This window comes from Hypomesus nipponensis, chromosome 13 (genome assembly GCF_054491055.1).
Source record: "Hypomesus nipponensis isolate SF chromosome 13, ASM5449105v1, whole genome shotgun sequence".
NCBI lineage: Eukaryota > Metazoa > Chordata > Actinopteri > Osmeriformes > Osmeridae > Hypomesus > Hypomesus nipponensis.
In genome coordinates this window covers 13,037,127-13,064,105 of record NC_140373.1, presented here as the reverse complement: position 1 = coordinate 13,064,105, position 26,979 = coordinate 13,037,127, and the positions used below count along the sequence as shown (strand labels likewise).

The following is a 26,979-nucleotide window of genomic DNA, read 5'->3' as shown; positions in this document are numbered from 1 at the left end:
GAGAGGAGGGAAAGGGGTAATGAGAGAGGGAGCAAGAGGAGAGGAGGGAAAGGGGCGATGATAGAGGGAACAGGAAAGGAGGGAAGGGGGCAATGGGAGAGGGAGCAGGAAGAAAGTCGAGGGCCCACCTGGACGAGGCTGCTGATGACCTGAGGCAGCATGTTGAGGGGAAAGCGGAGGATGTTGAAGAGAGACAGGGACACGAAGGCCTTCTCTGCGTCCAGGATGTTGTTCTCATCGACCGTCACGTACACGGCAAACGTCGTCAAGGCAACCTGTAAAGGGGCCATCGGGGAACCAGCATTGGAGCGTATTTGGGAGAAACTCGTGCATCGCTCACGCTGTCTCTCCTACCTGCACTTAAAAATGACTCACTCTCCCTATTCGACAGCCTCCTGGCGTTTGTGTTCATGTTGAGTCATGGCAATATCTCTCATATTTGGATGAATAGCAACTTTTTCTGGAGCTTTCTTTTTAAATGACTGATGTTATGTCCTTTGTCCTCCTGTTCTGTCTGTTTTTGTAGTTCTGGCTGACATTTTCCCTCATACACACGCAAAAAAAACTCAGTGGCTGTCCACAAACATGGCATAAACTGCCTTCCTGTTTCGCTACCTAGCAACAGAGTCGGTCTAAAATGTCTTCCCGTGTCCCTTCCTGGAAACAGAGTTGGTTTAAACTGTCTTCCTATGTCTCTTCCAAGCAACAAAGAGGCTGTCGTGAGGTGGGGAGGGGGTGTCGTGTCGGTTCGTACCAGGAAGGGGGCGCTGGTCCAGGCCATGGTAGACAGGGCGCCGAGGTAGGCTGTCTTCTTCAGAACCATGAGCTCCTTCTGGCGGATGGCCAGGACCTGGTCCATGAAGGAGTTCTCCCAGGCGTACAACTTCAACACCTTGATCCCGTTCAGGATCTCGTTCATCAGCTTAATACGAGAGTCCTTGTACCGCATCTGCTCCACCTGGGGGAGGGAGGGAGGGAGGGAGAGAGACGGAGAGGAGAGAGAGATAGGGAGAACAAATGCCAAAGAACAAAAAAGAGAAGATTGTTGAATGAAATGACTCGAGTGAGAATTATATTTAAAAAAAGGATTATTAGTTGGTTTTCCAGGACTAAACATGTATCTGTTATTCATATTTCAAAGTAAAACATATCCTGCATTTAAAGATGCTTTGACAAGTTCCAAAGGAGAAGGAACTGTGCACTTCAAAGCACACCACAGAGAGCAGCACAGAGAAGTTTGCAAAACAACGCAAGCTAAAAAGGAAACAGTATTTGTGCTTTATCTTCATACGCTAACGGTGCAACTTCTCTGAAGTAAAGCATGCCCATGAATAATGCAATATCAAATAACGCCTTTTAATGCGGAAGGATTGTCTCTATTTGAAGTCTTCTGGGGGGAGGAAACTGGTGGAGAAGCTGAACCAGCTGAGAAGCAGACAGAGTCAGTGTTTTATCTCCAGGTGTCTGACTTCAAGCGGATGCTGCTCAACATGATTTGTGTACAACTCACCGTGACTTGTGTACCTTCTGAACAAATAAACTGCTGTGTGTGTGTCGCGTGTGCGTGTTAGGTATTCGGTTGTGTGTGTGTTTGGTGTGCATGTGTTTGGGGTTGCGTGTGCATGTGTGGTTGTGTGTGTGTGTGTGTTCGGTGTGTACGTGTGTGTATGTGTGTGTCCTGGTGGTCTACCGGCACCTGAAAGGCTCTGGTCTTCATGGCGATGGCAGCATTTAACGGGATGAGGAGCACCATCACAGCCACACCGGCTAGCACGGACGGGCCGAGGTTCTGTAACACACACACATAGAAAAAACACACAAACAGATGAACCTCGTCAGACCTGGCTCTTCAATACATCCCACTGATCCATCACTGGGAACAAATCCAGACAAACCAGAGTAGGATAATCAACCCCAGGAGACATGCTCAATCAACACAGAGAGTTATCAACCAGTAATGTCTGTCTCCACAGAGGGCGCCACACATACAGCCTATCACAGCAGGAGGAAGATGGATGGGTCAACCAATCAGAGAATACATGGGAGAGATTTGGGTTTTGGGAGTGGGGGGGCGTGGCCACCCACCTGCCACAGGAAGTAGAGAGCCAGGATGATCTGCAGCGGGGCGGACCACAGCATGTTGAGGAAGGTGGTGAGGTCCATGAATCTCTGGGCGTCCACAGACATCAGGTTGACGATCTCCCCCACGGTAGAGGAGCGCTTGGCAGCGTTGGTGATCACCAGAGACTGGGTAGGGAGGGGAACACTGGGGTAACAGACTCCTGGGAAGGGTCAAATGGTGTTGTGTGCGTGTCTTTTTGTGTAGGTGTTTGGGTCTCAGTCTTAGTAGGCTAAAAAGCCATGTGTGTGTGTTTGTAGTTTGTGTTTCGATGTGTGCATCTGTCAGTGTGTGTATGTACTGTGCTTGTGTGTGTGTGTGTGTGTGTGCGCTTGCCCGTGCGTGTGTGTACCTTCCTGTAGATGGCCCCTATGATGGCTGTGCGGAGCCTCATGCCAGTAACAAAGCAGTACTGGAAGTGCTGGTGCAGGATGAGGGTCTGCAGGAACGCCACAAAGAACATGAGGAACGCCAGAGCGTAGCCCCACCAGTACGGAACGTTCTGCTCCTTGGTGAACGAGATCAACATCCTGAAGGAGGGAGAGAAGGGGGAGCGAGAGACAGAGGGGGGAAAGAGGGGGAGGAGGACAGAAAGAGAGACAGGGAGAGAAAGGGCGAGAGAGAAAAAGAGAGAGAAAGGGAGCAAGAGAGCAAGCGAGAGAGAAAAAGAGAGCGAGAGAGAGCGGGAGAGATAGAGGAGAGGGAAAGGACGGTTTCTTCAATTAACAGAGGAGAGACCAACAGACCCAGCAATCTTCACCCTCATCAATACATTTAAATATACGACCTCCCACAACTAAGATAGGACACATTCAGAGTAGGGAACACATTTGAATCACAAAAAAACTCACCACAACGAACACAGCGGCACATGCAAACACACCAGGGACAGTACACTTCACACAGAACAATACCCGGCTAGTAAACCCATGTTTACATCCGACCATATTTTTTCCATACAGTCAAATGTTTGCTTTCTCGTTGTACTGCTTAGACCTTAGCATCTTCACATTCGATGGATCAGAATTCTAGAACTCCAGTCCTGTTGTTAAAGCGGCCGGTCAGTTCTAGGTAGGCTGTTTCTAGGTTCCGTTTCTTGATTCTGTGCTGTACTCTCTTCTACTGGCCTTGTACAGTAATTAACGCTGGTTCTAGGAGGATTTACATGGATGGTACTGTTCTAGAAACTCTGTTTCTATGGCATCATGGCTGTTCCTTGACCCTGACCACTGTAATACGCTAAGAACAACGCACTTCTGATCCTTGATCTTCTGCTGTACTGTCTGCATGCACTACTCATCCGTCACTTTGGATACAAAACTCTGCTGGGGATCACCCCGGAAGCTCACCTGATAAGAGTGCAGCGGCCTGGGTTCAAGTCTGACCTTGGCCCTTTGCTGCATGTCTCTCTCTCTTTCTCTCTTTCTGTATCTCTCTCTCTCTACCTGCCTTTCATGTCACAAGTCACTTAACACCAATAAGGTATGACGAATGAAAAAAAAAGACATATATATATATATATATATATATAGATATAAACGCCTCTGTTGAATCTATCAAATGTTCAAAAATAAATAAACAAGAAGAGAGGAAAGGTCCCAAAGGATTTTGCAGGTCTAACATGGGCGTGGCCAGAACAGGCGAAGCCCCGCCCCCTACCTCAGGAGCTGAGGGTTGACGAAGGTGATGATGTCCTGCAGCAGCTTGTAGGCCGAGCCAATCAGAAAGTAGGGTCCGAAGGTCCTGAGCAGCGAGCGAAGGAACGCCGGCTTCCTGGGGGTCTTCTTCTTCTCCTCCGACAGCAGCGTCACCGTCTCCTCAGGGCTGGGGGACAGAACCAGCTCACCAATCACATCTCATCACTCCCATTTGATCAGTCACATTTGTCCAAACACATTTCATCAATGACATTTCATATCTATTAGTATAAAAAAAAAATATATATATATACAACGTATTTCTTCAATTAAACGCCACCCATTACACAAGTAAATCACAAGTGTACAATATAAAATTTATTTTGCCACTCGAAAATTCGCATTTCATCACAAGGCCATAATCATAATACATATTGAAATCTTGTCAAAATGTCCCCCCTAATATATTGATATAAAAATATAATTGTGCTACGCTACCACAGACAACCACGCACGCTGTCCAAAATTATCATAAAAAATGTAATTTATCCCCCCCAATGTTGACTCCATGGCTACGGCCTTGTTTCATCAACCCCGAGTTTGCGTGCTACAGGTCTGTTGCTGCTGGTGAATGTTTCCTGCACAGCTTTCTGTTTGAAAGCTAAAGTGGAAGAACGTTTTGGCATGCTGCTTCAGATTTCTACACAATGTAGAACACTTGTATTTGAGACAGTTTAAGTACTGCCCACGCACACGTTATTGATAGCCAATGAGAAAGGGATTTGCGCGGCTTCAATTTTACACTAGGCTTTGTGTTTGACCTCTTTGTCTATTCTTTGTTTGTCTAAGGCCGCACTGCAGCTACAATTCACTCAATCTCTATTGCTAATTAAACGCCGCCCTCAAATAAACACCACACCAAAAATGAACATTGTGTAATAAACGCTGCGGCGTTTAATCAAAGAAATACGGTATATATATGTTTGTATGGCCAATACAAGCAATGTCATACAGTGCTTTATCCAATTATGACCTCTAAGACACATCAGGCTGCCAACCAACACATTCCAGGACCCAGTCAACACAAAGGTTATTCCGTTTTTCCCTACAGTGCTTCAACAGTTACAGCCTTTCACTAGATATTCTCTACAACTGGTCTTAACAGTGCTATCTCTCTTTCTCCCATTATCTGTCTCTTTTCTTTCTTTCGCACTCACTGACTGAAACTGAGTGTGAATACTGTACATGGTGTAAAAATCACACATCTGTGTGCGTGTGACAGAGAGAGAGGTGGTGTGCTTGTGCGGAAGTGAAAGGGTTTGATTCCAGCAGAGGCTTACACAAAACAGTTTTTCAGCTAAGTCTGACAACTTGAACAGAATTCCTCGCTCCCGATGAAACAGGTTTCTCCTGAGCGCACCAGTGAAAGGAGGCTTAAGCCAGTTAGTACCTGATATCAGTTACCTAGCATGAGACAGACACGCAGAGCTGGTCACACCTGGCGGAGCAGGCTGGACCGGGGGGGAGAGAATGGGGGGAGGGGTAGCAGGGCGGAGAGAGTATGGGGTGGGGGAATGGGGGTGGAGAATGGGGACAGGGGAGGGAGGGGGTAATGGAGGGTGGGAATGGGAGATGGAGGGGGGTGGAACAATACTTGACATACAAAGTGAAGATAGAAAAAAGTAGAGAACAGAAGGAAATGTAGAAAGAGATGGAAGGGGCCTCCAAATGAAACACAGAGATTGCGAGAGCTTTGGATGGTGGGAACGAATAACAACGCAGAAACCATGGTAACCGTGATGAGAGGTGGAAGTTCAGCAGAAACTCCCAGTCTCTGGTGTCGAGGGTGTTTAGACAGGAGATTCCAGTAGTTCGGCAGTGCGGGTGCTGGGAGGTGCAGCGTGTGGAATGGTCAGACTCTGTGGTATGTTGCACAAAAGACTAGGGGTGGGAATCTTTGGTTCCTCACGATTCGATTCGAATCGATTCCATGCTTACATTTGATTCTAGTTTCCTGTTTAGTGTTACTTGTTTCTATTTGACTGTGATAGGCAGTTAAGTGTTTTTGTCATACAAAAATAAAAAAATTACGTAGAAGAATAAAAATGAAAAAAAATGAAAAAATGTAAAAACAAAGAAAAACTTTTTTTCAATTTGTGAATCGATCTGAATCCCTAGAAGACTGAATCGCAATTCAAATGGGAATTTTCCCCCACCCCTACAAAACACCTTAAGCTATTTCCTTAATTATGACCTTAGGGGTATATTTCTACTTATCTAAGGGATTTACTTAAGGGTGTGGTACAGATTAGCCTACAATAACATAATTTATTCCCAATGGTCCACCTCCAAAACCACTTTCTGATGAAGGGAGTCAGATGGCTGAACGTTGAGGGAGTCGGGCTAGTAATCTGAAGGTAGCCAGATCGATTCCCGGCCGCGCCAAATGACGTTGTGTCCTTGGGCAAGGCACTTCACCCTACTTGCCTCGGGGGGAATGTCCCTGTACTTACTGTAAGTCGCTCTGGATAAGAGCGTCTGCTAAATGTAAAAAAAAAAAAAAAAAAAAAAAAAAGATGAGGCAGGTGATGGTAGCGAACACCATGGTAGCGCACCTACTATGGTTGGGATTACTGGCAGAGGAGAGAGCGGTGGTCATTTGGAAAAGTAGCCAGTCATTAGTTAATGCCTACTTCATGATATTACTGTTAACGGCATGACTGTGAAGTAAACCACTAAATCCCTCTTCGGTGAGCCAGATGATGAAATCGGGGAAATTGACGTTGCAGGTAGCCTAACTTTGCAAACACATCTGGATTTAACTACTTGTACTCGCTGTGAATTCTATTATTGTTGCCTGCTTCCTACAGATACACTCTTGCACTTTCGAGGTTCATGTTGTTTAATTGTAATTTGTTTACATGCTCTATTGTTTCTTCCTATTGGCACTTATTTGCTTTTCACAATGCGTGCTTCATGTCTTGGCTCCCTGCAATGTTTTTGGGGCTCCTTGTTTATGGTCAGTGACCTTTGCCCTTTTCTAAAGCTCTCTCTTGGAAGTCGCTTCACATAAAAGCATCTGCTAAATGAATACATGCAATGTAACGTAACATAAACTGTTCTGGAAGAATAGTGTAATCATATTTACATCTTAATCAAATAATTAACTTTCAATAAAATAAATTAAAACGTGCCTATTCAATGAATGACCATGGAATCATTCTTTTTTTGTAGCCTGTCACATTTCACGGAAGAAATTGTTCACTAGGGCCTCAAGCATGCTGTAGCCTTTGTTTCCAACTTCTGCATCCTCTTCAAACTCTTCAATGGCTTCATGCTGCTCCTCCTCCTCATGTACAGTGAAGTTCTTGAATAGGTCGAACAGCACCGCACACGCCCAAATGATCTTGCATGCTCTGCCTGGATCTACACAGAGCTCAGCATGCAGGCAGTAGAAGCAGCGTTTCCACTGACCCGCTCAATGGCCCGTGTCTTCCACAAACCAATTTGTAGTTCTCATGTTGTGCGGGAGATGGAGAGGGGACCAAATGGTGCTATAAAATGATTATCAATAACATTGACTAAATTCGGCTAAAGGCCCAAGTTAAGGTCAAGAATGCAGCTGATAAAAGGTGAGACGTGCCTGAGATCTGTTGGCAGGATTTCTGAAGGGTGCCGGCGTGCACGTGAAGTAACATGACTCAGATAAGCTGCTTTTCTAAGTAAAAAGTATCGGTATTGGTATTGGCAATACTGGCCCTGTATTTACTTGGTATCGGATCGATACAAAATTGTGCAGTGTCGCACACCCCTGTTGTGCAACATCGTTGGTTATCTCATTTACATACAAACGAACTGGACATTGATTGAATGTTGATTTTTTTCCGTTGACAAACTGATCCTCATATTGAACGGGCGCTGGAATCCTTATGTGGGTCCTTAAGTAGAAGACCAAGATATGGAGAAAACCTAAAATACTTAGGGAACATATACTAAGGAAACCTTAAGCAGAAGACTTAAAGGTGTTTTGTGCAACCAATTATATTTTAAGGAAACCTTAATTCTGACTTTAAAGAAAATCTCAATTGAAGGTGTTTTGTGCAACCGGCTCCTGGTTCTCCAGACCTGACCTGACCTGGCTGGTCTGCATCACCAAACATCATGGGGGGGTTTCACTCACTGAATTGCTCCTCCCCAGGTTTCTAGCCAAAACATTTATCCTTGTCTTCTTTGATTGTTTTGGTTGGTTATGTTTATTGGTTGCGCAAATCTGTGAGGCCCTCTGTAACATTGCTTGAAAAAAAGGGCAATAAAAAGAAAATGTGATTCAATTTGCTCTACACTGTAGCCTACTATTTTTCTCCCTCTCCTCTCCTCTCCTTCTCCCCTCTCCTCTCCTCTCCCTCTCTACTCTCCCCTCCTCTCCCTCTCATCTCCTCTCCTCTCCTCTCCCTCTCCTTCTCCCCTCTCCTCTCCCTCTCCTCTCCTCTCCTCTCCTCTCCTCTCCTCTCCTTCTCCCCTCCCCTCCCCTCCCCTCCCCTCCCCTCCCCTCCCCTCCCCTCCCCTCCCCTCCTCTCCTCTCCTCTCCTCTCCTCTCCCCTCCCCTCCCCTCCCCTCCTCTCCCTCCTACCTGGAGGTCTGAGCCTGGGCCTGCTCCTTCTCCCACTCCTTCAGCAGGCGAGGGACGACCACCTCTGAGCTGTCCCTCTTGTTCAGCGACCACAGGTCCTTAGCCTCCAGAGGGTTCTTGTAGCCTTTGATTGCCATACTAAGATGGGAGGTGGGGGTGGGGGAAGAGAGAGGGGTGAGGGAGACCAAATAAGAGAGAGAGAGAGAGAGAGAGAGAGTGAGAGAGAACAATAGGTGTGTGTGTGAGAGAAATGATAGGGGTAGGAAAGAGAGTAAGAGGAAAATTGAGAAGCCGTGGAGAGAGAAAGAGGTGATGGAGAGATGAGAAGTGGAAGATCGAGAGAGAGATCGAGAGGTCGGAGAGAAAGAGATGAGAGGCGGGGGAGAGAGACAAAAAGGTCATTTGTATCCAACACGCAACACACATGGATACAATAACAAACTGCAAACAAAGCACTGCAGTGCTGCCTGTAATCTTCTCACTAATAACAGTAGATTACAAAATGGTCAATCTATGTTTCCATGGCTGGGGACTGCTGACAACCCAACAGTTTCTAATGTACCTCTCAAAGATATTTGCAGTACCATTTGTTACATCTGTAAAAGAAAAATGATTGTCCTGTTCCTTTTTATCTCCAAGTAGTCTACCCTGTTTCCTTTCTATTATGATTGATCTTTTGGACTACAGTAAGTACATCCCAGTCCTCTGTGGGTCCAGCAGGGGTGCAGGCCTGTGTTGCAGACAGGGTTCTGGTACCTGGTGAACCACCAGAAGGTCATGGTGGACAGGAAGCCGGCGGTGGACTCAGGACAAGGATTCTGGGAAGGAATACACGGAAGTGGAAATAAATAGGCCAGGCGAGTCAGATGAGGACAGAGCCAGATGACTCCCTGCCTGAGGCAACTGCTGCGTGCGTGTGTGTGTGTGTGCTCCCTCTAAACACAATTGGGAGTGAGCTGTGGTGGCACCCTAGCACACGTTAACACTTTCTCTCCCGCACGCTCCCACTTCCCCCCCCCACCCCCACCTGCCAAAGGCACGCAGACGAACACACGCACGCACACGCGCGCGCACAAAGACCTACGCACCCGCCGACACAAACGAACACGCACAAACCAACACCGACACCCACCTATACACACTTACACACACACACACAGGCGCATTTGGTTTCCTCACAGGGTCGGTGTCGACGTCGGAGAAGAGGGGAGGCTTCTCGTTGAAGCAGCAGAGCACCAGCTGCAGCACCACCAGGATGAAGTACACGTAGAAGGTGGTGAGTCTCAGATGGTCCGGCTCCCCCGTCTGCAACGCGCGGACTCGCCGTCAGAAACACACGCAGACAAACTGGACGCCCGCACAACCACGGAGACGCCCGCGTGGACTCAGCCTCGGACAGACGCGCAGACATACCGTGTACACACCCACCCGCCCGCACACGCGCACACACACTGTGCTCCCGCACACAGACATACTGGACACATACACTGGACACACACACACGCACACACCCACTTACTGTATACACACACACACACACACTATACGCACACACACCCACTTACTGTGCACATGCACACTCACAGAGACATGCTGCACGCACACACTGTACACACACAGACACAGAGCGAGGGTCTGTCTCTGAAAGGAGCCAGCCGTCTATGCAGCCAGCCTATCCTCACCTGACCCTTCGTGGCAGGACAGCTAATGCGGTTAAGCCTACCACTTGGCCTGAAAATATTTAGGCCAACCTATCTGTTTACAGCGCCGATCTGGAGACTGATTCCTGATCCCGGTTGCTATAATCAAAATGTTATTGCAAACAGCATCAGGGATAATCCAAAGAAAATCAAACGATTTATGTGTAAAGCCCTTTATACAAGCTAAGACACGGATGTGTATAGATCTTATGGATCCTTGAAGTACAGGAACTCACTCCCCTCACTCACCCCCCCCCCCCCACCCCCATCCACACACAATCTGTCTGTCGACCTGTCTGTCTACCTGTCTGTCGACCTGTCGGTCTACCTGTCTGCCTGTATGTCCTAACCTATCCTGTCCCATCCTGTCCTATCCTCACCCCCCACCCCCATCCACACGCAATCTTCACATTTCTGCATTCTTGCCCTCTCCTGGACTCCCTCTCCACCCCCCTCACCTCCTCAGTCTCAACCTCAGTTGACCCCAACACCACAAAGTAGCCAACTAGCATAAGCTCTTTAACAAGGGTGTTAGAGAGGTAGGGAGTGAGTGAGGAGAGAATGAGTGATACTTTTACCCTCAGAGAGAGAGAGAAAGGGAGTTGAGAGAGTGTGTGTGCATGAGAGAGAGAGGGAGAGAGAGAGAGAGAGAGCGAAAGAGAGAGAGAGAGACAGATAGACAGACAGACAGACAGAGTGTGAAAGAGTTGAGAGTGTGCGTGTGAGAGAGAGAGAGAGAGAGAGAGAGAGAGAGAGAGAGAGAGAGAGAGAGAGAGAGAGAGAGAGAGAGAGAGAGCAAGAAAGAGTGTGCAAGAGAGAGTTGAGACAGTGCGTCTTGCGTGTGTGTGTATGATGGTGTCTGTACCTGGTTGGAGGCCTGGATGATCTTGGAGCGGAAAGGCACAATGGCGCACAGAGAGGACACAAACCAAAAGATGAAGAGCACCCCGGAGGACTGCACGCCTCGCAGCCTCTCCAACTGGACCAGGAAGGTCGCCAGCAGCTGAGACACACACAGGGAGGAGGGGAACGGTGGACAGATAGAGAGGAAGAGGGGGGAGGGGGGAGAGGAGAGGAGAGAAAGAGGGGAAGAGAGAGGGAGAGAGAGATTGGAGAGAGGGTGGTGAGAGAGAGAGGGAGGGAGAGATGAAAGAGAGAGGATGGTGTGTGTGTGAGAGAGAGAGAAAGAGAGAGAGAGAGAGAGAGAGAGAGAGAGAGAGAGAGAGAGGGAGAGAGGGAGAGAGGGAGAGATGGAGAAAGAGAGAGGGAGGGAGACAGGGAGAGATGAAAGAGAGAGGGAGAGAGATGGGGAGAGATGAAAGAGAGAGAGATGGCGAAGGAGAGAGGGAGAGAGGGAGAGAGAGTGGTACACGGTTAAATAAGCACAGCCACACAGAGGCCATGTAAGGTAGCGGTGCCGTCCTCGGACGCCCCCTTTCTCGTGGCACTCACACGCACCCAATAAATCCCCTTCCAGGCGAGTTGACCCTGCCCTGTATTAGCGGAGTTGGGTTACTGTGTATGTGGGCTACCGTGGCCACACACACTGCACGAACCAAAAAGCCCCAAAAAAAACAATCCAGAAAATGCTACAGAAACCAGACCCACCACCACTGAATCAAGACCCCCCCCAAAAAAACACATTCGGCGGCTACGACCTTCCCAGTTGTACAATACGCCCGGCGGATCGAGAACGGGCCCTTTGTCAGGGAGGGGCAGAGAGAGTGCATCCAAGGTCGGTGTGTTTACACCGGCGCCTCCGCTTGTCCGAGCACCCACCATTGTCATGCCGACCACCAGCGGAGTGACAAAGTAGATGGGCGGCTGGGAGAGGCCAATCTGCTGCTCGTGGAACGCGTAGAAGAGGTCAGTCCAGCATATGATCCACAGGACCACACCCAGAACCTGGGTGTGAGAGGGAGGAGAGAGGGGAGAGGGAAGGAGAGAGAGGGTGGTGGTGAGGGGGAAGAGGAGAGGGGGGAGGAGAGCAAGGAGAAAGGGGGGGAGGTGGGGAGAGAGACGCGGGGAGGGGGGGAGACAGAGAGCGAGTGACGGGCAGAGGAGACAAAGAAGGGGCAAAGGGAGACATCGAGGAAATCAAGAGAGAGAGAGAGAGAGAGAGAGACAGATTAAATACAGAGATACATTTACAAAAAGTCAAAACCGTCCACCAGGGGAACCAAACCTCCCGAGGCAGGACTGCTGACCATGTCGCACAGCTGTCTCGGCCCGCCTCCCCTCTCACCGTCTTGACCCGGTTCAGGATGGACATCATGATGTAGCCTTTGTTGTTCTTCTTGAGGTAGAGGAGGTAGAGAGGGCTGACGGCCCAGAGGTACAGGCAGGGCAGCCATGACAGGACGGACAGCTGGAAGCACACGGGCAGGTCTGGGCTGTCCGTGTGGAGCGTCCGGTTGGCTTCCTGGGTGACAAGGGGGAGGACAGGCGTTACGGTGGGATGAAGGAGGAGGAGGAGGAGGGGGAGGAGGAGGGGGATCAAGCACCGCCATGCCACCAGCTTCACCGCCGACACTAGACACTCTCCCATCGGAGGGGAAACCAGCAGCTGATTTTGACATTCTGACGACGAAGGACCTTTCTTGACCTCTCGAGCGCTGAAAACAAGCGCGCTCCTCGACACTAGGCCTCTTTCGTTCTCCGGAAGGGCTTGCAGCGCCTACTGCGAGCGTTGGTGTGTGCTTCATGTTGCGCCAGGCCCCTTAAACCAAGACAGAGAGAGGGACAGTTCCTCTCAGGGCAACGCCCTGGTGACTCTGCAGGCCTCATCGCGTGAGCATCCCAGACTGGGGGCGACCCGAATCGCTTAGGTTCAGTCGGGTCCGTTTCTTTTCTCTGTGATCGAGAGGCGGGGAGAGGTGGAGGAGAGGAGGAGAGGATGAGGAGAGATGGATGGGAGGGGAAGAGGAGATGTGGAGCAGAGTATGAGGAGAGGAGGGGGAGAGGAGGGGGAGAGGAGGGGGGAGGAGGGGGAGAGGAGGGGGAGAGGAGGGGGAGAGGAGGTAAAGGAGAGGTGGAGAGCAGGAGAGGTAGATGTTGGGATGCGTTCCTCTTCAGCCAAGTGAGCCGCTCTCCCTGTCCGCGGTGACATCACGTCACATTTCCGGATGGAATGTCATGCCCTAATAAAGGCATACGCGCGCGCGTGTTTGTATGAATGTGTTGATGTGTGTGTATGTATGAGTGCGTGTGTTTGTGTGTTTACACTTCTAATAGTAGTATCAACTATGGGTACTGCATGCTGCCTTTGTACAGGTCAGTTCCCGATGCAGAGACACGGCAACACTGAGCATAGCTCCTGAACAGTTAAGACACACAAGAGGCACACTCCAATATTATGAACAATAAACAAAGAAAAAAAAGAAAGAATACAAAGTATTCGTTTAGCAGGCGCGCTCATCCAAAGCGCAACGCGAGTGGAGGATTCGAACCTGGAATCTCTCGGCCTGCAGGCAAATCGTTTCCCGCTGAGCATTACAAAAGCAATACACAATCCCTGCTACTGTTAGCATACTGTTCACAGCATGACTCAGCCTCTGCTAGAATACCTCCTCTTTCTTAACTCAACATGTAAAGCCAAGCTGCAGGCAGATGTGATGTTAAAAGCTTCCTCTAATCCATTTCTGAAACGGCATAAAACCAGAGCTGGGAAACCTTTTTCTGACGCTTGAGAAGAAAGTACATGATTTCTTTGATACACGAGCACAAGCTTTATGCACCCCAGTTAACTATAAGCACAGAGAGAGAGGAACAGAGAGAGAGGAAGGATGAGATGGAAAGATCGAAAGAGAGAGGCAGTAATGATGAGAGTAATGAGATAGAGAGAGAGAGAGAGAGAGAGAGAGAGAGAGACAGAGAGAGAGAGAGAGAGAGAGAGAGAGAGAGACAGAGAGACAGAGAGAGAGAGAGACAGAGAGAGAGAGAGAGAGACAGAGAGAGAGACAGAGAGAGAGAGAGAGAGAGAGAGAGAGAGACAGAGAGACAGAGAGAGAGACAGAGAGAGAGAGAGAGAGAGAGAGAGATTTGGAAGATGAGTCGCCCTGGAGAAAACACACCATCTCACATGAACCACATGTCAAACCCTCCATGGACACCAGCCTGGCCCTCCCTCAACCGGCTCTCTTCATGTGAAACAGGAAACAATACCAAAAGGAGAAGACCAATATTCTGATGATCCTCGCGGCTGATGGACACGCAGTGTCACATATTGTCTTGCACTGACCGCAGTCCTCTTTTCTGCAGATTAAAGGGAAGTCATGTCCACATAACATATTAACACACTGATTTGAACATTCACGTGGACATGCACGAAGACCCGTCCTCATTTGGGCTGTCTGCAAAGTACTCCACATCGCTGATAACTCGGTTAGACCCCCCTGGATCGACTGGGAAGAAGGAGCATAGTGAAATATAATGAAGGCAAACGACAGCTAATATTCTTCGGACAAGATTAACGTCCCCAGAATGACTTTACGGTTGCCAGTTGCTAGGACAACCGGTGTCAAATGACAGAGCGTGTTGAGGGGAAAGGACCTATGGTATGTATCTGCAGCCTCTGACCCTGTATGCTGACTGCCAACAACACCTGCTGTTCCAATCCTTCTCTACCAAAGCTGACACTGGGCCTAATGTTGTGCGCATCAATAATTAACAGATGTAAAGCGAGGTAGAGAAGGGGAGGAGGGAGAGAGTTTGAGAGAGGGAGAGCCAGAGAGAAAGAGAGAGAGAGAGAGAGAGTCGGAGACGCAGACAGGGAGAGAAGGGTGAAGGGAGACAGGAGAGGAGGAAGAGGAGGAGAGAGGAAGAGAGGTAGTGGTATGTTGATGTTTTTGTTTATATACCTTTCATTCACAGTGGGAGCTGGAGGTGAACATGCTCTCAAGGACTCACAATGTAATGGCATAGTGTCCCAGTCCCTGTGCTAGATAAACACAGCTGTCCTGCTCTCTCTGCTTCTCACTCTCTCTGTCATCACTCTCATTTACGTGTGTGTGTACATATTATGTGAGGGTGTGTGTACGTGTATTTGCATGTGTGTGTGTGTGTGTGTGTGTGTATTTGCATGCGTGTGCGGGTGTGTATTGGTGTGTATGTGTGTGCCAGAAGGTACTAAATGATCTGGGCCTTAATACAATAATAGCCCTGCACCACACTCGACATGAAACACACACTAGTCGTGGAACACCCCATGGACCTGCTCCACACCAGATATGCAACCCACCCCGCAGCCGGACAGTCGACACAGCCCTGTCTGGCCCTATCTGGTGTCGTGTGAAAGGATTTCTCCATGCCGGTTTCTCCACCTCCCACTCCGACACAGTCCACAACATGACGACATCCCTTTCAAGTTGTATACATGTTTACCAACGTGACCTCAGCAAACAGGAATTGATTCCGCTTTTTCTATCGTCGGCAGGTGACTTACGACCCCACTGTCTCCCACAGGAGACAGCGTGTCTCCCGCCCTCAGCCCACTCATCCGGGATGATGAAGTTACATCAAATGGATGATTCTCTAATGCCCATTTCCCATACATGAGAGCAGCACAGGGCTGAAAAAACCTTTCTTCCTCGGTCCTCATCCGTCTACTGTTACAGTAAGAACGGACAGCAGAGCGAGACAGAACGACCGGCGTGGAAGGAGACTGGCACAGCAGGAACTGGACCCTACACACAGAATGAGGAGACGCTCAAGTCAATGGATCACACTTTTAAAGCGGGCAAATAACTGACAAAAAGAAAGGAAGAAGGAAAAGGAAAAGAAAGAAAAACTGAAGAGGAAAGAAAGAAAGAAAGAAAGAAAGAAAGAAAGAAAAGAAAGAAAAAAGAAAGAAAGAAAGAAAAAAAGAAAGAAAGAAAGAAAAAAAGAAAGAAAAAAAGAAAAAAAGAAAGAAAAAAAGAAAAAAAGAAAGAAAAAAAGAAAGAGAAAAAAAATCCAGTCAGAGGTGAGAGTGACGCAGGAGAAAGAACAACACGAACATGACAAATGGATTCAGTGTGCCTTCATCGCAATAAACCGCGGCCCATTGTGTGTAGAAAAGAAATCGTCCGTCACACTGGGACGCGGGCAATCATAGACGTGAGCAAACGCGGGTCCTTTTCTTGTTATTGCTCCACACGGGGAGGGAGCTTTGTCTGCTCTCTGCATGTGAACACACTTCAACAATAGACCCCGGCTCAGTGGGTGAGGAGTACACATAGCGCTTGAGTGCCATTTCCAACACGTGTGTTCGTAAAACTCCGCTCTGAGCAAACCCTGTTCCAAATCATTTGTCTCTCTTTAACCTTGGCAGTTCCAAACTCATTATAACACCCTTCCTCTCAGCCCAGTGTAGGACACAGGCCAGGGTTCCTACCTACGGAGTATCTCAGAGAACCAGTGCAGATCTAGGATGCCTGTACCTGGAATATCACAAGTCCGAGATCAAAGCTCCCTTCTCTGACACACCTGGCAGACTACAGACTTCACGTATAAACTTTGACTGTTATTATTTCGCGACAATGTTCTGGGAGCTGCTAGAGAGACGTTGGAATTGAAACACTGAAAGAAAGGCGTGGAACGGGAGAGGTGAGAGTCAGTGTCGGGAATCCCTCGTAGCTATAACCTGCAGGGCAGATAAGGCACCACGGAGAGGATGTGACTCATCTTTGTTCTTTTGTCGTCTTTGCCGGTTGGGAAAGAAGGCAATCGTGTTTGCCGCTCTCCGTGCCGGAAGGCGAGGGAGGAGGTGAGCTGAGCGTGGTTCTCATAATGAGTTTGTGTAAGGTGGGTCGGGTTGGTACACCTGCCCATTCAGACTGACTCGGAGGAAGGTCGAACTCTTCTGAACTGTCAAACGTGCAAACAGGCAGGGCCGAATGGGGCCTTCATAACATTTAACACGTATGAATGAGAGGTTTTTCAAAATGTAGTTAAAGATGAATGAGTAACAGTAATTCATGTTCCTGGGACCATTTGACCCTGACACACTGCAATATCAGTTAAGACCATCGGCTCCAGGGAGGGAGGTAGGGAAGGGAAATGGCGAACGGGAGACAAGGAATGTTGTGTTTATGTGTATGTAGTTACACCATGTAAACCTGGAACTCCTTCCAGTACAAACACACATGTTCAGTCACAGGAACAAGTCACAGGAACTAACCCTAACTTCAGGAACCAGGCTGTTAGTATTGTATAGTACCATTAGACTTCAACTTACACCACTTATTTAAGATGTATTCCTATATGTTGAACGTATGCACCTTCCTGCCAAAGTAAATTCCTTGTCTGTGCAAACCCCTTTCTAGTGTACCACAGCTGCACACAGGGATAAGAGATCACGTTTCCTACACGTGTGACATCACAGCACATGATGAGAGGAGGAGGAGGAAGTGAGGTGGGGAGATTCTCGACGATGGCCTTTTCTTTCAGTTGGCACTACATAGTGCGTTCACGTTGATTGGCCTGTTTTAGAACCACAGGAAGAGGTTGGGAGAAAATTATTTTCGGCTGTCCAACTAAAGGAACGGTGACATTCAAACAGACTCATTTTCGTTCCAACATATGCCTTTTTCTTTTTTATCTGCTGTTTTATCTCAGTCCCGAATCAGGCTTGTCGTTTTGGCGCTGCATTCCAACAATCCCCAGTTGTGTAACCTGCACACGAGCAACAGTGATCAGATTTTTTTTTTTTTTTTTACAGACTCAATTTCCTCTTTGAAGACCCTGACTGTGGGACGAGAACAAGTGCATGGCCTCTCTATAGCGATGACAGTCACATACATCAAAGATCTCTCCACCCGGATCTGCCCGGATCTGCCCTCCCCCTCACGTGGTCGAAACAATTACAAGGCGAAGCACGGACAACATCCTCTCCTTGTCCTTTCTCTGTCCTTTTCTCCATTCTCCTCTGTCCTTCTCTCCATTCTCCTCTGTCCTTCTCCATTCTCCTCTCTGTCCTTCTCTCCATTCTCCTCTGTCCTTCTCTCCATTCTCCTCTGTCCTTCTCTCCATTCTCTTTCTGTCTTTCTCCTCTGCACCCAAAGGGCTGCCACTGACACGAGACAAACCGTTAAAAGGGAATTGTAGCACATGTCGAAAAGATGTAGCCCATTCACACAACACATGGCCCTACATCCAGTGGCGGCAGCTGTGTGAGGACGTGACGCCTGAATAGTCCTGATCGAGCGCGTGTTTTGTCCGCTATGCTCCGCTCCCCTTCACCGTGGGGCGTGTCGACTGAGCAGCCCAGAGCCCAGAGAACACCTGACCGTCCGTTCGCCTGGAAACGGGGGCGGTCACACAATGCATGCCTAAGGTGAGATTTCAACACAACGGCCCCCTCTCAATCTTCCACACCCCTCTCTCTCTTTCTCTTTCTTTTCTTCCGCCTCTCCCCCGCCCTCCCCGTGCCCTTAAGGTGCTAGAATGCAGCCACTCCTGTCTGTACCCGAGGGGGAACTGTCACTGTTCATTCCCAGGCGGCTACAGTGCGATGGCGCCAGCTTCACACACCTGACGCGGTGACAGCGCCGCGTGGTCGTCTCCTCATGTCGTTTTCGAGTCCCGCAGCGAGTAAAACGGAGAGAGCGGGAGAGGGACAGGAGAGAGGGGTCAGACTCGGCGAATCAGGTCGGAGATCCGGCTCAGCGAATCAAATCAGAGAGCCTTTATGGGGGGCCTGAAAACAGCTCAGCGGCTGAGGACGACCCTGTCGCGGGGTCGGAGCTAGGTCGCCGGCTTTAGGAGGGGGCTGGGAGGCACGTGGAGCAGTGAAAGAGGAACACAGCCAGGTCTCACAGTGTGACGTGATGGGGTTCCTACAGTTACAGTTTCACATTTCATTTGTTGAGCAGATTCTTTTCTCCAAAGTGACGTTCAAACCGAGCATAGTGCATACACTTTGTAACTATGTATTTTGGAACACAAATGAGGTCACAGCTATACGTCTATGTAACCACAGTGTAGTTACTAGGTAGGTTCTATACGTTTTACTGTGTATGAGTGCGTGCCAACACTTTTCAATGAGGTTGGTATAAAAGAATTATACAAAACCCAGCTCTCAGTCCTGGTTTTATCTGGGCTGTTCTCTCACGCTCTTTTGATCCTGTCTTATTAAGACAGTGTTTAATATTATAAAGATATGGGGTATTCCCAGTCATTTTAGCCAACGACACTATGAGGGTGAAATCATGTGGCCTTCTGTTTGGAATGCTGATGCAGTGGTGCAGCCTATGAGGACCAGCGACTGGCAGCGAGGATTTCAAACAAACTGCTGATAAATGAATTAAGTCAACAGCTAAATGTGGAGAAAAAAAACAATTGACTGAACACAAGCACTTCCTGTAAAAGCCCAATTCCAGAGTGCATCAATCACATTGAAAGCAGCCCCCCCCCACCACCAGCCCCACCGCCTCATCCTGAATCAAATTTGCCGGGATTCTGAAATGACGTGAAATCACGTAATGTAACACACAGCTGATTGGAACGCACGCTCATTCAAAGAGAGGGAAGACTGAAGCTGTGAGAGGAGACAGATCTCCTCGTCATGCATCGTGCAACCCCACCTGACATGTCTCACGGAGCGACAACAGGAAGTACCCGGTGCCCTCCAGTCGTGGTCCACATCCTGGATGTTATCTGTACAACTTCACACGTTCTACTCTGACGGGAGGAAAGGAACGGGACTTTCAGTTGAGGGAATCCAAATCACGCTGGGAGAGAGAAAGAGAGATGAGAGGGAGACAGAGGAGAGAGAGAGAGAGAGAGAGAGAGAGAGAGAGAGAGAGAGAGAGAGAGAGAGAGAGAGAGAGAGAGAGAGAGAGTGGGAGGGAGGGAGGGAGTTGTGGGAGGGATAGACACACAAAAACAGAGTGGAGTAAGCAAGCCCATCCTTTAAGCCGATGTTATGAAAACCTCTGGGGCCGCAAAAGAAATATTGGTGCTGAACACCATCTGTTTTCAGTTAGACATGCGCTCTCCTGACTCCTGAACACATGAACTACTGCAGTGACCGGTCACCTGCAAACTGGGACAGCCCTCAGCTCAGCAGTCCAGTAAAGAGTGCACAGCATTGGCGATTTTAGAATTTTTTCCCCTAAATTTCATCTCAGCACCCCTAAAAATAATAATAATTAAACAAATTATTATTATAGAAGAGCAGGGAGTCTCTGGGAGTGTCTGTGTGTGTGTGTGTGTGTGTGTGTGTGAGAGAGAGAGAGAGAGAGAGAGAGAGAGAGAGAGAGAGAGAGAGAGAGAGAGAGACCAGACAAATGAAGTAGAGACAGAGAGAGCAGCATTCTGACCACCAAGCCAAGGCAGCAGGGTCTCAATAGGTTTCTTTTGATTTAGGGGATAAGGACAGGTCCTAAACAGTTAAATCTGTCTCAGTACCCACAGGATCAGTTTGGCATGCAAAAAAAGAGCTTTCCAACAAAACTGGTTCCACAGTTTTAAATGGCTAGAATACTGCTCTAGGACAAATGCTGCTTTCTGCTTTGCTTGAGTATTTGGTAAAAATCTTAGACAGGAGGTATTTGTGAATGGTGGAGTCAAGAATTGGAGAAAGACACTGAGCTTGTTTCAAAAACATGAGACCACCCAGTCACACAAGGACAGTGTAGTTTGCTGGAACAGCTACAAAGAAAGTCTATCACAAGGTTCTACAGCTGATAGAGACAGCGAGTTCCACTGAAGTTGGTGAAAGAAGAGAGTACCTGAAACGTTTTGTGACAGTGACCTGCACGTTGGGAAAGCAAAGAATACCATTTTGAGGTCATGGCGAAACCGTTGAAAGCCACAGTAAAGGTAAAAAAATGTAAATAGAGTGCATAACACTTCGGAGGCAGTTTAATCCTTTCTTGCAGAGGTATACACCCCCATCAAACAGCACATACCTCTCGTCTACCAGTCAGAATGAGATGGTAGAATGTGGTTCACAAGAGGTAACTTCAACTATTGTCAGTGAGATGAGGGAATCAAAGCTGTATGCCATTATGGCTGATGAGGCCAGAGATGGAAAGAGAACAGTTGGCACCGTGTGAGATATGTTTCAATGGACGGTACAGTGAAGGAGAGGTTCCTAGGGCTTACAGAGATTACACATGTTGATGCTACATCAATAACTGCTGCAATTGAATATCAGCTGGTAGAGAAAGGAATTGATCAGTTGAAATGTGTGGCACAGACTTACGACGGGGCAGCGGTCATGAGTGGGGCAGCTGGGGGTGTGCAAGCCCGTTTTCGAGAGCAGCATCCGGACGCGATATATGTGCATGGTTATGCACATGAGTTGAACCTTGTGTTATGTCACGCATGCAGAGCAGTATCTGAGTTTTTTTACCATGCGGGAAAGTATCCATTCTTTTTTGGGGGTCTCGCTCGTGAACCACCATAAGTTTGTGGACACTCAACGGAAGTTGGGATTGCAGCCAAGTGAACTTGTGCGTTTGTCCAACCCACGTTGGGCACGCCAGATTTGTTCAGTGAATGCAGTGCTTGAGAACTTTCCTGCCATCATTGAGTGCCTCCCTACCACCAACACACCTACGGGAGTGGAATTGATGACAAAACTCAGTCAATTCTGCTCAGTGTATTTGCTGATTGTGTTCCAGGCTCTCGAGACTGTAACGGCATGTAAACACAGATACCTACAAAAGGAGATCATTGATCTTGCCCAAGCAGTGACTTACAAAGATGCAGTGATTGACTCCCTTGAGGAGAAACGCAGTGATGCCACTGCTGCAGATTTTCACGCCAGAACAAAGGCCTTATGTGAGGCCAACCAGATAGCAGTCCCAGAGTAACCTTCTTGACAGAGGCGGAAGCCAAAGCGAATGGATGGATATGTTGTTGAGTCGACTTCTGGGGCAAGTAGTGAAGTCGGTGGTTTTTCGAGTCAGAAGAATTCAAAAGGAAATTGTTATTTCCATATCTGGAAAGAATGATCTCTGAATTTGAGAAGCGTTTTTCTGGTGTGAATGAAAAATTGCTTAAGGGTATTCAAGCATGTAGTCCAACCTCACACCACGTCTTGTCTGAACCATATGTGTCAGAGATGGCACAGCATTACCATGTTGACCCTGAGGCAGAAGAAATGATGGTTGTCAAAAACTATCTGAGACGCAAGAGAGAGGCTGTTATGGACATGCTCACAGTTCATAACCTACTGTTCCCTTCGCTGAAAGCTATATTCAGGTTGCCTTGAATATACCAGTCAGCAGCTGCAGCTGTGAAAGGTCTTTTAGTGCCTTGCGTCGGCTTCATAACTGGCTCAGGAGTACTATAGGGCAAAGCAGACACCAGCACCTTGCTGGAGTCTTGAGTCATGTCAATTGAGAACGAGGTGCTTGAGAAAGTCAAACACGAAGTGACTGATAGATTTGCCACCCTCAAGGTGTGGCGACATAGCTTAATTCTCCCTAAGTAGAAGGAAAGATCTGCAGATATGTTTTATGCCAAAAGGGTAGAGAAGAGTTGAGTGACATTGTGTCTTAGGGCAAGCTGGGTTGGGGTTTTGGGTGAGTTATGCCTTTGTTAAAACAATGTTTATTTATTGTTGACACATTATTGTTTCATTTGATGCTGGTAGTTCATGAAGAAAGGAACTTTCTTTTCTGTTCTTTTTTTATGTATATATTTTGTGAAAGGGACTTTCTTAGTTTTTTCATTCATTCAATATTTAGCATGATAATAACTACATGTATTAATTGTTATCCAGAGAAATTTGTGATTTATTAGCAAGGGGGTTAACACTTTTGCAAGGCACTGTATCCATGTCCCATTCTCATTGGGGGCTGAGTCCCCCTAAAGGTCTGTTCCTAGAATCGCCTGATCCAGAACACATTACTGACACGTTTTAATCACCAACAGATGTAAAAACAGCCCAGCTGCAGCTAAGTATCGCATAGAGTAGACCCACTATCTGAGGCTCAGACAGGACCTGCTGTGTCTATGGATCTGAAGAATCGCATCTATGGACATGCCAACTGCCTTTGTTCAGATGGGCCAATGATCTCACACCCTGATCAAGCATCAGTTAGGTGGGTTTTCATGTTAGTGTTCAAAGTCATTAATGGGGACGGTAAACTGCTGGGCTAGTGTGCAGTTTTTTCCTCTGGTTGTGTAAGGCTTTAGCTGGGGAGGGTAAACGGATCCAGGGTCCGTTTGGGGGGTTTCATGGTGGTTTAAGGTTATAATTGATCAACAGCGACGCTTGCACAGTGACTCGACTACATGCTGAACTACTGTAGGCTACAGCCCATAAAAAAGAGGAAGTGCTGCCGGCTATGTTTACTGTGTCTACTGTCTACTGTGAGTGTCTAGGTCTGTTGTGGAGGGCAGTGTGCTGGAGACAGGGGGAGGGGACATATGCTGCACATTTGCGAATCATGATTCACATTTGCGAATCATGATTCACCTTTGCGAATCATGATTCACATTTGCGGATCATGGTACAGATTTGGGGTTTTGAGGTATTAATCTACCTCTATAGAGAGGGGGATTGAGAGATGGGGGGTAAGAGAGAGCAAGGGGCTAAGAGAGACGGGAAAGAGAGTGCAAGGAAGAGGGGTAACTGAGAGAGAAAGGGGATACAGAGAGAGAGAGAGAGGCTGCAGAGTCACAGGGCAGAGGGATTAACCCAACAAGTGTGTAAAGCCAACCACACTGTAAATGTAATCATGACACCTAAACCACAGTGTCATAACCACAGCCATCTACCCTGTCTGTTTCCCTCTACAATCTGGACTTCACTGTGTGCTTGTTTGTGAACCATCACAGGGTAACAGGTCTCCTTTCATTGGAAAGTCAGTACATTGAAAACCCTGTCATTTGGTGGTGGTGGTGGTGGTGGGGGGGGTCAGGGACTTTTTACTTCCTGGTTGTTGCAACCTCAGCAGTTTGAATGAGATATAGATGTTTGGGAAAGAGGAAATAAGAGCACATGAACACGCAGTAAACCTCATCGCTTTCTGAAACCTGTGACTTCTTGTTCAGCAGTCAAATGCACCTCCACTAAGCTGGAATGGAAAAATAAATTATGAGTTTAATATGCTAGGCATGTAAGATGATTTTCACTTCTTGGAAAATTGCCTGTCCATCTCCCTGTGAATGTAGCTGTTGTTAAAGAGAAAAGTTCCATTCTTTTAACTGCTACTTTTCTTTTGTTTGGTGAAAATTGCTATAAGCTGTTGTTATACTTACATAGTTACACAGTGTCCAGTGTTGGAGACATTATTATAATCCTTTTTATCCCAGGAGTTTAAAACCACCTTGGTCTCCTTCTAAATTAGGCCACAAGAACCACTATTACAGCACAGACATTCTGATCTCTACCATTCTCTCTCAGACACACTCTGTTCTACACATGCACACACACACACACAAGGAAAGTCTCTTCTCTCATAGATTATATTTCTTCGCTCTCACACCCTGTTTCTCAGTCTAGCTTGCCTTCCACCTCTCTCACTGTCTCTCTCTCTCTCACACACACACACACACACACACACACACACATTCATTATTTCAATGCAGATGTATAAATAGGTAACACCAGACTGTAAATGAGTACCCATCAACATATAAATCAACATTTATATAATTTAGTAGCCTACCCTGTGTAGCATTGATCTGAACCATGCCTAATATAATGCAATGTTATATAAAACAACCATATATTTTATAGCAATATTGCATAATAACATATGTCATCAAAAAGGCAAAATGCCTACCATACAGATATTATGATTACCCTTACTGTCTAGACAGAATCGGCACTCATCAACACACACCTGTGTGACATTGTTTATCTATGGCCTCTCCCAACTAAAGGATTGCCCCAAGGGAGGATGCTAAAGAGCAGCTGTTAACTCATGGTGATGTGATCCTCATGAAGAGCGTATGGCAGCCCACATATCAGCTAACAGGAGAGGCAGTCCCCTTATGACAGGGAGTCAGGACAGGGAGTCTCTACTAAAGAAGGAGACCGGGACATCGAGCTAGTGAGAGCAATAGGCCATGACCTAGGCCTACTTTCCATTAGAAGTTACGCAAGACTCACCGCAGCTCGTCACCCCAAAAAACGTGTCTAGTACTGAAAACATTAAGGTTTCCTCGAGTTGTGTGTCTGCAAACAATGCAGGTCTGGTGAGGAGAAAGAACGGGGGCTTGTGTGTTGTTATATTCCCTATGCTGGTGCAGGCCCCCCGCGTTTTGAGGATTATGGCCGTTTCAAGTAGGCTATGAGTGGCGGGAAGCACACACGCTTGAGGTCTTCACCTCGAGTAAACTCGTAAACAAAAAGGGAAGTCAGGTGCCAAGTCTTAATCCTTTAGTCAACAGGCCGGTACAATTTCAAGTTGGTTAGGGCTAACCATGCGCTGGACACTGAAAAGGTCAAATCAGACAGGGGTAAAGTCTCACGTGAGGATTAACGGCTTTGGGTGATAGGAGGATATGCTGTTCAGCATTGTCTCCTCCCTGACACGGGACTGTTGCAGCGCTGCTGTCAAGTGTGATAACGATGTAGCCTAACCTAATCTTACGCGTTATAAACTGTATGCTTAAGCTATAGCTTATAGCCTACTCTCTGGTACGGTTGTAACTTTCTAAAAAAAAAAGCTGCTCAAGCCTGTTTCTCGTTGCCGCGCCTAAAGTAGGCTATGCTACAGTGGAATGTTTAACCTTGCTGCCATTGAAGAAGGTTATCAAAGATGTGAAACAAGCTTCCGCCTATATCCTTAGTCCCGCATAGCCTTATGATCTCATCGCCAATATGCGCATTTGTCCCTCGATAAATGGCTTGCGAAAACACAACCATAACCCGAGAGACCATGAAACGTTGCTGGCAACGGAAACATTAACACAACATGAAACGAAGCCAGCTCAATATGTTCAAGAACATAAATTAGAAAGGCAGAGCCCTGTGTAACAATGTCGTTGTTTTTAGAACCTTTTGAAACGCACGAGGTGCAGCGGCGACCAAAGCTAATAACCAATACTCACCCAGAAGGGGAATTTCGGTCCGCATAAACGCTCCATCGCCACCGGCCTTCTCGAAAACAAGCGAGGGACCTTTTCCTGACTCTGACAGGTCTCTTTTTCCTTCTACCTACGTTCTTTTGTTCCAGCGCTTGCAGTTACTTTAGATTCTCACACACTCACTCATTCGCCACACACATTCAAGTGGAGCTGCGCGAAGTCTTATCGCTGAATTAGAGGCACTTTATGCTGAGAGACTCAGCTGGCTCCGCTCCCTATACTGTACCCGCCCCCTCTCTGTGCCTACACATTTGAAAAAGCCCACAGTCGACTGTTGTTAACAATAGAGAAGGAAAAGTCATAAGGACACTATCACGATGAAAGGCGGAACCCATACAGCCCATAGGTCCCGCCTTCACATACACGCACACACGCACACTCACACAGACACAATGACTGGGCAATAATATCATGACTTGGGATATTTAATTTACGTAAACGTGTTTCAAGTGAGCCCATCCTTTTTTCACCAAGTCACAGCCACTACCACCACTGAAATAAAACAGAGTAGCCTTGTTTGCATCAGCATAGCTGCCCCTTTAAAAGCAACCTTGCTAGAATAGAACGTTCGAGTTATGGTCATTTATTGTGAGAAGTGGTATTTCCAACGTGTTCCTAATTTCCTGAAGTTGAAAGAATAAACTAGAACAAATGGAAAACCCATTAATTAAACCACTTATAACCACGACAACCATGGTTGTGACGGAGTCCCAGAGCACCGATTGTGTGAAGCCCCCCTGCTGTTTCAGCGTCTATAGACCGACCGGATCTTCAGTCGGTTCTCACCAGGGGTCCTCCCAGTGTGGGTGTGGGCAGCCCCCTGGGTTGGAACCTCGACGCTGAATGACCTGATCATGA

At 47.6% G+C, this 26,979-nt stretch overlaps 1 protein-coding gene and 1 pseudogene across 2 annotated transcripts in view; one reads left to right on the top strand and one right to left on the bottom strand.

Annotated features, from left to right (window-relative positions):
• abcc3 (ATP-binding cassette, sub-family C (CFTR/MRP), member 3) overlaps positions 1 to 26,365 on the bottom strand; it is a 40,079-nt gene extending 13,714 nt beyond the window's left edge. The window contains exons 1-13 of one of the 2 annotated variants that reach the window (XM_084671035.1): positions 26,086 to 26,365; positions 12,332 to 12,508; positions 11,866 to 11,991; positions 10,952 to 11,089; positions 9,566 to 9,691; positions 9,143 to 9,204; positions 8,387 to 8,524; positions 3,779 to 3,943; positions 2,472 to 2,649; positions 2,086 to 2,247; positions 1,697 to 1,789; positions 755 to 958; positions 129 to 275 (exon numbers count right to left, since the gene is read on the bottom strand). In XM_084671035.1, coding sequence (XP_084527161.1) covers positions 129 to 275; positions 755 to 958; positions 1,697 to 1,789; positions 2,086 to 2,247; positions 2,472 to 2,649; positions 3,779 to 3,943; positions 8,387 to 8,524; positions 9,143 to 9,204; positions 9,566 to 9,691; positions 10,952 to 11,089; positions 11,866 to 11,991; positions 12,332 to 12,508; positions 26,086 to 26,121 — 1,752 coding nt within the window. In that variant the 5' untranslated portion in view covers positions 26,122 to 26,365. The remainder of the gene's footprint in view (positions 1 to 128; positions 276 to 754; positions 959 to 1,696; positions 1,790 to 2,085; positions 2,248 to 2,471; positions 2,650 to 3,778; positions 3,944 to 8,386; positions 8,525 to 9,142; positions 9,205 to 9,565; positions 9,692 to 10,951; positions 11,090 to 11,865; positions 11,992 to 12,331; positions 12,509 to 26,085) is intronic. The other variant, XM_084671034.1, reaches the window with a different exon arrangement.
• Positions 20,079 to 22,655, top strand: LOC146260311 (zinc finger MYM-type protein 1-like; annotated as a pseudogene).
• Positions 26,366 to 26,979: the final 614 nt, after the last annotated feature.